Source organism: Centruroides sculpturatus, unplaced genomic scaffold, assembly GCF_000671375.1.
Source record: "Centruroides sculpturatus isolate CEXI.00-Female unplaced genomic scaffold, Cexi_2.0 scaffold3, whole genome shotgun sequence".
NCBI lineage: Eukaryota > Metazoa > Arthropoda > Arachnida > Scorpiones > Buthidae > Centruroides > Centruroides sculpturatus.
Window position 1 is genome coordinate 156,747 of NW_019384366.1, and position 14,621 is coordinate 171,367.

General features: G+C 26.8%; 1 protein-coding gene across 4 annotated transcripts in view; it reads left to right on the top strand.

Moving 5' to 3' along the window:
- Positions 1–4,958: 4,958 nt before the first annotated feature.
- LOC111612429 (ral guanine nucleotide dissociation stimulator-like 1) overlaps positions 4,959–14,621 on the top strand; it is a 43,846-nt gene continuing 34,183 nt past the window's right edge. The window contains exons 1-2 of one of the 4 annotated variants that reach the window (XM_023353652.1): positions 4,959–4,984; positions 11,511–11,601. In XM_023353652.1, the coding sequence (XP_023209420.1) occupies positions 11,530–11,601 (72 nt within the window). In that variant the 5' untranslated portion in view covers positions 4,959–4,984; positions 11,511–11,529. Of the gene's footprint in view, positions 4,985–11,373; positions 11,602–13,980; positions 14,147–14,621 lie in introns of those variants that run through there. The other 3 variants (XM_023353666.1, XM_023353643.1, XM_023353659.1) reach the window with 3 other exon arrangements.

Sequence of the window (14,621 nt, forward strand, 5' to 3'; positions counted from 1 at the left end):
ATTGATTATTGACCATTTGTGACATGCTATAACGAGCAAAAATTTAAAAAAAAACTAATAAGTAGGTTTAAAATTAATAAATACAAATGTATTCTGACAGTGAATGAGTTAATTATGCTTTCTATTTGCAAAATTCCTCAACCTTAACACAAAATAAGAAAAAAAGTGAATTTTTAAGAAATTTGCGGGATTTCCCGGGATAAGAAAAATTTCCCGGGTTAAAAAAAAACAACCGGGATCCCGTTTGAGAAACCCTAATCAATACATACAGAAACCCCCCGAATTTTTTGGCATTTATAGACGTTTCAAGGTGTCTGAGTCCAAAAGTGTAAAAATCTGGGGAGATCATATTTTGATCGATCACCATACTGTATATAACAACCGAGAAAGTAATTAAATTAATTTTTCATTTTTAACGTTGCAACTGAAGAATGCACAATAAAATGTATAGATTCCAGAATTCATTTTGTCTTGCATTGTTTTCCATATCTACAATTTTAAAATTAAAACTTTAGATATGTGAAAATAAATATATTTAGGTAGATAATGTATATCTGTGGATCTAATATGCTAAAATTATAAAAATTGTGAATAATTAGATGTTAATCAAATATCCTCATATTTACAATTATAATATAAATTAGTTGTTAAATTTAAACAAAAACTTTTGTTTATTCTTATAGAAATAATTTTTAAATATTGATTAATATATTCTGTTAACGATAAGATTAAGAAATTTTTACAGTCAATTTAAAGAATTAGAGAAACTCTTTGAAGTTTGTTTAAATTTTATATGAACTACATTGACTAATGTACTGTACAGTACTAAACATAATCTGAGTTCACTTTTATTGCAAAAATTTACAAAGTCACAATTATTAATAAATTTCAGATTTTTGTAATAATAATAATAGTTCCAATAATAGCATATATTCAAATTCAAAATGTAAAAAGTTTTATTCGAAAATTATCTTGGTAATTCTAAGCTTTGCCTGTAAACCAATGATGAACTGCTTTCAATGATCGAGTTGTAAGTTATCAAAATATCTGAGAGATTATTTAACAAGTTCAATAGGCTTGATGTTAATTATAAATTCAAAACTAAACATATTAATGAATACAGATTCATTAATGATGAATAATGTAATGAGTGACTTCTGACTACTGAAAATGATAAACATTATCATACATTGAAGATAAGGATAAAGTTTCAAATTATAGAATTTTTTAATTATATTGAGTCGAACTTACTTCTAATTTATGAAGAAAATTATTAGGAAAACGAACGTCTATTTCTAATTGTAAAATTTACAAGTTCAGAAGAAACACTAATATTAGAGTAAAAGTGTTTTCACATCTCGGAATTGTGTAATGTACTTTGAGGAGTACTGTACATGAACTTTAATTATTGTCGTCCTAAAGTTTTATTTAATATCATTTTTCTTATTGTGCCATCGGCAAAGGGATTTTAAACATTTTCTTTACATATTGAAGTGGAGAGATGCTCAAAATAATTGACTTTATTGTAGTCCTCATTACAATATATAAGTGAAAGGAAACGAGCTGTGAAGACACTTTTACTTTAATTTTAGTGTTTCTTCTGAACTTGTGAATTTTAATTATTGCCGTCCAATAGTTTTAATTAATACTCTCTGCTAAAATTTCGGTGCTTCGCGGTGTATGATTTCCAAGTGTTGTGTATCCCACTTCCTGTGTCTGCCCAACAATGTATGACAGGAAATGTTAGATGTTTCAAAATAGAGTTATTATTTATAATTTTATTTTACATTGATTCATGCGACGCATAAAAATAGAATTACAATTACTTTCTTAGAGAAATAAACTGCATCCGACACATCAGCTATTTCAGGATTTTGTTTGACAAAATATATGATTATAATCACGTAATTTTTGTTCATATGTTTGAAACAACTGTTTTATGCATAAATGACTTCGGCCTTTCTCTTCTATCTTCAATGATTAAAAAGTTAATGATTACTTATTTCGAAAAAGAAGTCACGATTGTTAAAGATATTATTCGAGGTCCTCGAAAGATTAGTATGAGGCCCAGGAGTATAACGGTCCCCTTTTGCAATTTTGGGAGGTCACGACTACTGGGCAATTTACAATGGGCGATAGTCAATTGGGCGACAGAGACTTAAACATTTTTGCACGCTTAGCAAGCATACGATTTGGCGGATATACTGTATATATTTTGTAAATACTGGTAAAATATATATAAATGTAAATATGGATAAGACTTATGAGGTATAAATTATAAGTTATGAACTATGAGTTACGAGTTATTTCTAATTTAGGAAAAGGAAAATTTTAGAACAACGTAGTGTAGCATCGTTAATTAATGTATGTCAGAAATGGTTAACAAAGCACATCAAATAAAAGCAGTTTTTCGAAAACAAATTCTTTCGAAGAACTTTTATACTTTTTCGTTTCAATGTAGGCTATGTTGTATTTAATGTTTAATGTAATGTGTTTATATTTTTATGTAATTGTTACGTATATTTGTTAATTTTGGGGTTAGATATCAACTGTCCTTCGGGACTTTATTTATTTTTACAAATAGAAAAGTATGTAACATGTTAATTACAGAATCGTTCTTTTAACTCTTTCAAGTGTTTCTTAAAAAATATTATTTAAATTTACTGGGAAAGAATGGTGATTTTAAGAAGAAAAACGCATTTTGTACTTTGAATAATAAAAAAATTTTTATTTTGTCTATTAGTGATCTCTTATTTTGTCACCCAGTTGACAGTGTCCTGCTTCCTGGTTCCCGGAGAAAATTCTCCAGCTCCTTCTCTAGACGGAAAAAAGAACAATTTGTAACATTTCTCGAAACTGTTTTATGATATTAGAATCTATATATCAGATTCTAAAAGCATTCATTTTATATTCAAGTCTCATTTCTAATATTAATATAATCACTTCTGTAGGCATCAAGATGGTCTTTACACCACGCTCATCATGGATTAGGCAGACTCTCAATGGAACAAATGGATGATAAGGGTAGCACTCAACTTATCCAGGCTAGACCATCCATAAAAACATCTGAAGATCCAATCCAGACTCGAATCCGAGTTTATCAGAGCGTCCGGCCGACTCCTTACTGTGAACCAATCTTTAGCCACCTCGACTATCTGACCAATTCATTATGTTTATGATAAATTAAACTAAATCATTATGATGTCATTATATTTTCAAAAAGTAATTTTCATAGGCTCAATATAAGAACCATTTACCATTTAATTTACAACGAGTTTTTAAATATTTACCCTAAAAAATATTTAGTTTAGAATTGAAGTTTGTGCGTTACTACACGATTTCAATCTGGAAAAACTCATACAGGGTGTCCATAAAATCCGTGGACAATTTAAAATAAAATAAAGATTTATATTTCAGGAATGGACATTATGATAATTAGTAATGTATCGAGGCAAATATATATATATATAAGCTATATATATTAAGATTAGTCAACGGCGGCTTATAAACTTATTCTGTCACCATTGGTCACCTGGGTTTGTCTTTGACATAGAGGCTCTAAAATGTAATACAGACAATAAAGATTATAGTGCCTTCTTCTATCTCTTTCTCATACTATCCCATTACACTGCGAACTTTAATAACACATTGCGTTGATAAATCACTTTAATATTTTAAAATGTAAGCTAAAGTTTATAATTCTATTGGCTAAAAATAGAGAAAAAATGGATTAGAGTACGTTGTATAAGATGGAATCTGATTTATTGTTATTAAATGTGAAGAAGATTATATCACTTCGAGTTCCACGCTAAAGATTTTTTCTTGTTGATTGTAATAAGTGAAAAATGTAAATAGTTCAATCTCTGAGATTTTTAAATAAAATACGAAATTAGAAAGAATTTCGTAAATTTTCAAATTATAAGAATAAACAAAATGTTTTTAATAATAATAAGAAGAAGAAATGATTTTGTTAGTCATAATAGATGAATGAGAAAATTGTCTATTGAATATGAGTTAGAAAGAATTTGATCTATGAACCTGGATGCTACTTAAAATACCCTCTTGTTGTTCTGAAAAATACTGTATATATTTTCAGAAAAACTTTTTTTGGGGAAAATACTTAACATGTCGTTTACTGTAAAAAGAAACTGTTTAGTATCAAAAACAATTCCTTTGAAGCAATGATCTGCAAAAGCAAAACTTACTCAAAATTACACACATACACATACTGTTAAATGATTGAACATATTTCGCTTTAATTGTTATTTACTCAAAGTACAGTAGTTTAAATTGTTTGCATTTCTTGTTTCAATTGCACACTAGAAAAATTAATAATAATAATAATTACTTATAATTAATAAACCTTTAAACTATAGATATTTAATTACTTTTTAACACGCCATTTTAATGTAAGAATTAACAAAATCAAAAATTTTAATTGTAGACTTATTTGCTATTCTTCATGTTATTAATCGGTTATTATCATCAATATGAGCTATTCAATAAGCGGATTCTACTGTTATTGACGTATCATTAACCTATAACTCTAGATAATATTTATAAACTTATAAAACATAAAATAAGAGTATCATCATCTATATTTGGAAACAATAAAAGATTTAACTAAATTAAAATTAAAATAATAATAATTTTTCCATGATTTTAAGAGGATAAAAATATTATTTATGATAAATTACAGAAAGTTTGTCTATTGAATCGATTAATGATTTTATTTTTGATGCATGAAACGGGAAAATTTAGAAATAAAAGACAATAATTTTTATATTTTATTTTTTACAGCATATTTGTATATTTGAAAAATTATCATATTCATTGAATAAACGTAACAACACCCAATGCAAAACCATGACCCGATAAAATAGGCTACTTTCAGAATTAGGTCCCCATTTTCCTCAACAAATATGATACGAATAAATTTGGTAATACTTCCAGGTTGGAGACATTGATCCTAGCAAGTTAAAAAGTATTTTTATATAAATATTATCATTAAATAACGCTTCTAGCTCACAACTTTAATTTAAATTGAATTAGTTAGCTTACTAAATAAAATTGTAATAAACTAGATATTGTGACTCAGACGGTAGGCAGCGAAACAAAGTATCAAAAAGAAATTAGACTCATTTAAAGAAAAGAAAAACGAAAAAGAACTGTCCTATCAAACAAATATCTGAGATTATCCACGAATAAAAGATGAAGCCCGGTGACATCTTGTNGAAGAAATATTTACGTATCTCACATCCAGAAACAGTTTTCAGTTCAACGATATAACAGATTTATAAAAATTATTCACATTTTTCTGTTACTTATGCAACATAAAAATATGCAAATATAAATACTTTTAGCTTGAAAGTTTCCTTTTCTAACACAAATGCAGAATTAGAAAGAGGTCAGAACGAAATATTTAAAATAGCGAAATTAAATTCGGGAGTTTAAATGATTCACCGAATTTACAGGCTTCATTATTTAATTTAAAACATTCTGTATATTAATTAATTAAATTATTGAATTAATAATAAAGTTTAATACAATTATAATAAAAATGATATTTTATATAATATTTACTGTATATATTATAAATATAGGGTGACCAGACGCCCCCGATTTTCGGGGACTGTCTCAGGTTTTGCCTGTTTTTAATATTTGATTTTAGGACTAGAGCAGTTTTATTAACACGTCAATATAATATAATCAATTTATAGATCAATAAATAAATAAATTTTTAAAAATAACCGAAGTTTAATCAATTTTAGACCCCATTTTCAATGATTCTGAACTGTATTTCTGGTTGAATTTAAATGATATGGTCAGTCTATCTAGATATTAAAATTCACTTTATACAGAATATTTCATTGATATCGTTTAAAGCTTATAATTTGCATAATAAAAACATATTAATTAAGAAATTTAATTATTCACAAATTTGAAATTTAAATATATCCAAAGATATACAAAAGACATTTTACTTTCTGATTAGATTTAATTAGAAATTAGCATTAGAGAATTAACAAAGATTGTAATGTAATGTAATGTATCAATACTTAAGTATTGATACATTACATTATTGATACATTACTTATATAATGTAGGGTATACTTACATTATATTGATACATTAAATATTTGTAGTTAAATGTATTTTGTGTAGTAATAATATCTATCTATATTTCCTTCTCTTGAGCATTATCATTTGAAATGATTTCAAATGATAATGCAATTACTATTAATGAGATTTTCTCAAAGAAAATCTCATTAATAGTAATTGTAGTAATTTTTATAAATAAATATTTAAAGACATGCAATTTATTTCAATCTCTATTATAATTTTTCTCATAATATCAGTACGATAATAGAGCTTTGATGATGATTAATATTTTGGAAAATCACAGATTTTTTTTTTGGTCTAAAGAAAGAGAAAGATAAATTTAAAATATATCACATAATTATGTATAATTTGTTTAAAAGTTTTGCTGAAAGTTTTTGCTCACAGCTGAATTTTTTTTTATTCCTAAATGTACTCTACTGTACTTATTATAATAATAGCCCGAGCAACAGAAAAAGATTTTATATGATAACATAACTTGCAATTTATCTGAAAAAATTCATAAAAATAACATATGTAAACTTTTATCTTCTTATTCGTTTGATTCTTTATACTTTTTTAAACGCTAGAATAAAATTCTATTTGTTATTTTTATTCCATTAATAACTAAAACTCATTCCTTAAATCACATTTAATAGCAAATTAAATTATGAATTTAAATTTAAATTTCTATTAAAAATGCATGAAATTTTTATATTATTCTTATATAAAGAATACTTAGAGTGATTTTTGTATATATAATTATTTAAAACGTTAATGACAGAAGCAGGCACTTTTATATCAATATAATTTACAATAAAATTGCATTCATAGAAAATTTTATGATATCGAAAAATAGAGTCATAAATGAGAAATAAAGATTACAATATTGTAGTTTTTGAATTTTAAATATATAAAATAAATCATTCACCAATGAAATTTTTAAAAATAAAACCATTTTTACAAAATTTAAACCTTTTATTTTTATACGAGTATATTTATCTTGAGCAATGAAATGAAAGAAGCAAATTCTAATGTACAGAGTTTCAAAATAAAAATATACAACTTACTATATATTGATGACTACTAAAATAATATACAATAAATGTGTGATGTCATTTCAATTCTTTTTTAAAGTGGTATTTTTATGGACTCTTTCCGCCCCGTAGGCTGTAAGAGGACCCTTTTTTCATACCCATTGTAATGGGTAGGCTTGGCCAAACCCATTACGATGGTCCTCATCCCTCATCATCCGGCTACCCATTGGTTGCGGGATGATGAGGAATGAGGTCCAATATGACCGGAACGGACTACCCTCCGAAAAATTTCCTGGAGTTTTTTTACCCTCACGGATCGATTTTGAATTCTCAACTCCACAGAACAATAGTCAACGCCCAGGGACGCCATAAGACGGGCGTGTAGGGTGTTGAAGGGTGTTTTGAAATGACAAAAAAAAATGAAACAAAATATTACTTTGTAAAAGTAAACACGCGAGCTTCAAGGTCAAAGTGTTAACGCTTGCAATATATATTTATATGAATTTATAATATTGAACGGTCAAGCATTTGCAAAATTGCCCTGGTAATAGGTTCCTCGTCCGACGAGGAATTAACTTGTACGAACAAGTACCGGTCCATACCATTCAAATTCAATTCAAAGAAGTTTTGATGGTGATCAATAGGAATATATTGTTTATTTGCACTAATTCGTAAATGTCGAAAAAATAGGACCCGTACGCGGATGCGAAGTACCCTAGCTAGGCTTGATAGTTGAGTAGGTTGTCAACAACGTAGGCCTGCCACTTTGAGAAACCCAAGATTGAATCCGGGCGAGCAACTCAGAAATTTTTCATGGATGGTCTGTCCTAAATATACAGTGCCCTGTCTCTCACTTTCTGGCCATCCCATTATAGGTCTGGACAAACCCATGACGGGCACGAAAAAAGGCTATCTTAGTACTCGCAGGACAGAAAGGGACAAAAACGAAAATAAATAAATATGTATGAACAACTAATTTGTCAAACATAACTTAATAAATAAATTACGAAATGAAAACGATTTTAGTATCAGTTGTTTATCTTATTCGCGTGGCTATCCGAGTCTATTGATTTCCAGAATGAACCATTCTCAGAATTCTCAAGAATTATTAATCATTTCATTTGTCATTCTTGTTGCATTCCTTTGTTTTTGTTTTGTTTTTTCACTTAAATTTTTTAATCACTTCAGTATTTAAAATTACTGTATATTATAGGCCTATTGAATCTTGACATTTTATCCAAAATGTTATATAGTGTTTATAAATGCAATAATATAATCAAGGAAATGACAAGAAAAAGATTTGTATTATAAAACACAGAATTTCACCCATAAAAATTAATTTTATAGCGAGATATTATTGTACTTTCTGAATAAATTTCTCCCTCAATTAATGTTGAATCACTTAATTCAATATTAACTATTTAAATTCTTTTCTTGCCATATCATTCTTATTTCGTCTTATAATAAACATTCTCTTTTAACATTTCTATTATACCATATTTTGTTGAGTGACAATTTTAGTCCAATGATGGGGACATTGACATAAAGTTGATTATTAATAGAATTCTATGGAAAAGACGACATTCATTTGATTTAGAAACAAATATTAAGTTGATTAACATTCAAGCCATTGTAATGGCAGTTGTTTATTTGAAACATAACACTTGACAATGACTAATATTTAACGCAATAATACAGTTGGCGAAAGTTTAAGTCTTACTAAATGCTTAAATAATATTTTATAGAAAATGAACAAAGGTGTTCAATTCTGATTGTAATTTCAACTTGTTTTCTTTCAAAAATTAAAAATTTAATTTAATTTATGAAAGAGTACGTTATTTTGAACAAATTTAATGTTATTTTGTATTTATAATCTGGGCATTTTCTAGAAAAATTCATTATTGACGATGAAGCAATTAGTTACATCCGATTTTGAAACAACTGAATGAATATCCGAAAGATCAAAATTTAGTATAATTTTAATAAGTTAAAATTATAAAAATTTAACACAAATATTTATTTTATACTCTATTATATTTATGAAAACAATTGGTATGAATCAATCATACAGTGTGTTAATAATTAATAATCGCGTCAGCTCACAATTTCAAGAGTTATTATTGTCTAAGGACATTTAAAGCTGATATACACGCTATTATAAAACTATATATTTTACCGTATATATACTATATAGGCTATATAGGCTGTACAGATAAGTTATATGTAGAACCTATTATATATAGCTAATTTAGTATAGGCCTATATATTTTGGATTTATTATTACATAAATAATTGTAAATTATAATTTTAAAATAATACATAAAATAAAATTGTAATAAACTAGATATTGTGACTCAGACGGTAGGCAGCGAAACAAAGTATCAAAAAGAAATTAGACTCATTTAAAGAAAAGAAAAACGAAAAAGAACTGTCCTATCAAACAAATATCTGAGATTATCCACGAATAAAAGATGAAGCCCGGTGACATCTTGTCATTTTCTATTGATGCTGAATCGTATGTATGAAAGAAAGGATATATCTTTAATATAGTCAATATTTTATTACAAATTCAGCATAAACCTAAAATAATTTATTAATATTAAAATGTTCTATCTGATACTTAATCTCTCAAAAGAATAAAATATAATTTTTATTAAAAAAAAGTAATAATTATTATAATTATAATTGGTTTTAACAACAAATTTTAATTCTAAATGAATTGACTTTTTAAAATTTTTAAATTTAAGCTATTTTGTTATAAAATGTATAAATGAATATATCCAACATTCAGTACATTTAAATGCATAAAATTTCAAAATATTTACCATTATCTGTAATTGATATTTATTAAAGTTTCATCTGTTTTTATAATCAATCAAAGTAATGAATAATAAGTATAATAATTAAGTAAGTATCTGATGTGTAACGTAATGAACAATAAGTTAAAAATGAAGAGACAACGCTCTTGTGGGATCGTCATTTTTCATTCGAACTCACGTATGGACAATGCCCTTCTTTTGTACACGTGTTTGAATCTTTGTTCTTTCAATGATAAAGATAGTTCCTTTGTAATATATATATTTATACAATTGTGTTATTAATAAATTGAATTTTATAAACCGTGGAAAAGACAATAAAATTTAAACATTCACCAAGGTTAAAGCGCACTGTAATTTCATCACTGGTGAAAATTTCAAAAATATCTTCCAAGCATAAAATCATTTCAGTTACTCTCACTTTTATAGATTAACATGTGATAAATGAATCTAAATTCCAATTTTTTTAATTTATACTTATATAATATTTATTGTGTTTAACTTTAAAAGTGGAAAACTACAAAACTTTTAATTTAAAATGCTTATTTTTATGATCTTAGTTAGGGAAATTCAAATTAGCAATAATAATCACTTATATAAATTAGCGGATTATGCTATGTGTCATTATAATACGTAATATCCGCTAATTATACTAAATAATCTATTTTAAAAAAATAAAAAAGACCTTTACTGTTAAAAAAAGAAAGACGACCTTGATATTCATTTCTTCCATTTAGTTTTAATATTTTAATAATACGTGTTGCAGCAATAGTTTATTTTACTAAACATTGTCTCAAACGTCACAAAATTGAGTATTTAATTATAATAAATTGAATACTTTATTCATTTACTTTTGTTAGAAGTCTCCTTATTGAATAAATTCTATTGTATTGAAAATATTTGCTATGCCCCATTAATACTTAATACAGATCACGGAAGTAAAGGGAAAAAATGTATTTTTGACGATTGAAATTTAACAAAAATAAAACAAAAAACTTTAATTGTCATCATACCGGATATTTTTATCAATAAAAGTTTTTTTAATTGAAATGAGACAAAATAAAAATTATCAAGATAGATGTCTCTTATTTCTTTTCCTGTGGTTCCCACAGGTAAAAAAATACATTCTAAGTCTATTCATATGTCATCTCTAAGCCGCACCAGTAGTTATATTTATGATTAGATTAACCAACATATTATACTTAAACATCACATGATTTCTTTTGAGAGACATTTACTGCCACGCATAATAAATTCTACTTGGGAATATTGCGTCATAAACGATAATTAAAATTGATGAAATTATAAAGATAAGGTCACCTTACTTGATAAAAACATGCGGTTACAGAATATCCTTTTCTCTGCAATTTCATTCTCTGGTAGAGTACATCACACTTCCTTTTTCTCTCTCTTTTTTATTTTTTTATTTTTCTCATTTCCGTAATGACGGGAGACAAACGGATATGTATTAAATCTGTATTTCTGACTTATTTTATCAGACGTGTGTTGTTGAAGTGCGGTTTTTCAATGTGTTTTATATTTCTGCTACATCATTTAGGTAACTTATATGAACTGTTATGTACGGGAAGAAAAAAATCATCCTTGGACGTTCCCATTCCGAAAGAATAGTACGAAAGAAATCGAAAAAGGTAGGTAAACTTAATTCATTTCATTTTTTAATAATCAAATCTTATTTATATTTACTTTACTTGTAAAAATAAATTTATGCTAGAATTAATCTTGTCTTTTAACATAATAAATACAAGGAAAGATTATATAAAGTATAGTTTTTATTTCCTTTAAGCCCTATATTTAATACAGTACTGTACGATTCAATGTCAACAGGAAATTAAATGATACGATAAATGCTTAAGAATTTAAAAATTAAAAATAACCTAATCATTAAATTAACTAATGACTTCAATACCTTTTTAGATTGTCTTTATATATATATATATAAATTGTTCACTTCATTGAATAATCGGGACAGGATAATACAGTAAGTTGTTCCAGTCTCCTTAATTCTCTCAGCCGTAGCATGAAATACAAAATATAAATATGTTTTAATATGTTTGAATCCTTTTTAGGATTTTTATTATAATATTTTTCAATTGCACTAAACGTCTTTAAATCGATTTAAATCGATTTGATTCTTTCGTATTAATTTTAATAAAATCTGTAGACTAAGTACACTATAAAAGAATTTATTCTGCATAAGTCGATGACAAAATAGCTATATAATATATAAATATATATATATAATATGAATTAAATCTATTTACTTATATTCATATAAGTATATGTTGTACAGTACATACAAATAATATCACGTGAATCATATCTTATATAAAAAATTTTACCTGTTACAAAATACATATACATGTATAGTATAGTACACTGTATAAGTATACAGTGTACTGTACTATATATGTATTAGTTACAAAGTATAGACTATAGTAATTCATAGTCTTAATTACAAAGTATATAGTATTTATATATGTATGTTTATAAGTATAAACATACATATATAAATACTATATACTTTGCAATTAAGACTTTTTTATGCAAGAAGTTTTAGTTACTAAGTGTTTCAAATAATATACAGTGTGAATGATTCATACTCTATATTATTTGTACAGTAATACCTCGACTTACGCGAACCCGGAGTTACGCGATTTTCAAATCTCGTCGATTCGTCTTTTGTTTAAACGCCACGCAACTCTTGCTTACTCACTCCCCTCACACTATTGTTTAGCTTACATGTTCGGACTTGCTGCGCGGAATCGACGCATAGCTACAATTTATTTTGTGTTATTTATTTCTGTGTTTGTTACATCTACGGATACTTGAGAGACTCTATGTGGTGATTTCTTGTAACCGTGAACCAAAAGGCGAGATAAGGTTAACGAGAACATTTATTAGCTTACATACATCAGATTTGGATTTTACACAAATTGCGAAAATATACCCCGACTTACGCGAATTCGACTTACGCGGTTATCGTTCGATCCCACCTATCGCGTAAGTTCGGGGTATTACTGTATATATTAGCGAGGTTGCAACCGAAAGTTTTCATCTCTAAAACGTGAACGTCGAACGTCGACAAGATAGCGGAGCTCGACGTTCGACGTTCACGTTTTAGAGATGAAAACTTCGGCCACAACCTCTCTATATTCTATATATGTATATTTATGTGTGTTTATACATATAAAAAGTATAAACATCTGTAACAAAACAAAATTTAAAATCTTGTAAACAAATACTATTGCGTGTGTGAGTCATTTCTTATATAAAAAAACTGTTTATATTCTTGCTTTGTTTTCTTTTTTTTATTTTAGTTTAAATTTTAAAATATACTCCATTACTCATTTATTACATTGTACTTTTAAAATGTTTATTAATAAATACTTTTAATATAAAATAACGCAAAAAAATTCCAAAATTTTATAAAATATAATTGATTTTTTAAATATTTTACCTCGATCTGCTCCAAATATTAGCAACCCCGTCCCTGAACTGTGTTACGTCCAACTTGTGCAATCTAAAAATGTATTTAAAAAAATCAATACATTTTAAAAATATATATAAAATTAAGTATAACGTTATTTAATTACTATTTCCTTCGTTAATATATTTTTCCAATTTTTTTTTTTTAAATTAATAATCTCGACAAACTTTCAAATTAATAATTGGCCACCAGGTGAGACAATTTCACGTATCTTTTGTATCCAAAGGATATTATCGTAATTAAATTCATTACCATTACGCGTGAAATTATCGAAGATTTTTCCGGAATTCTTTATTTTACAATAAAATATATATATATATAAAATAAATAAATAAACGAAAAATAGTTCCCGTTTAAATGCACCTGTATCCGTCTTCGACCATGTGATCGCGTGACGTAAGGCCGAGTGACGTCATCGAGTCNTAATTTACGTGTATAACGAAGCATTCAAAATAAATAAATAAACGAAAAATAGTTCCCGTTTAAATGCACCTGTATCCGTCTTCGACCATGTGATCGCGTGACGTAAGGCCGAGTGACGTCATCGAGTCTTCAAGGTGGACGCTTGAATCCAACAGGTGATGACTCTTGATCGTTACAAAGACCGTTTTAAATTGTTTATTTAACAATAAAATCTACGGAGAGTAGAAGTTTACCGAGGGATGAACCCCGTTATCGATGGAGAGGTAATAAATACAGTATATTTTTCTTATAATTCTTTACGTAAGCTTATGATTAGGCCTAAGTCACTTGTCTTAAAAGAAGGTCGATGATCAGAAAGGAAAATTAATGTATTTATATATAAGAATTTTCAAACATTCCTTCAGTAAACACGAGTTCTAATTACCCAAAACGTATTACAGTGTTAAATTGTCTCATCATCCTGTTAATTGTCAACAGTTTTATATTAATTAACAAATTAAATCAGAATTTCCTCCTTTATAGATCTTATAATTTAATATAAATCAATCCCTTCTGTAACATATAACATTTATCTAGAATATGTAACCAAAAAAAAAGTGAAGTGCCGCCTAGTGTTTTATCAAAAGATAATAATGTCAATATTGATTCTTACCTTTGGGCTATAATTCAGAAAAAAAAAATACATTCGATTTTAAATTTTGTAATATAAACGATAGAAATATGGCAATAAATCATGAG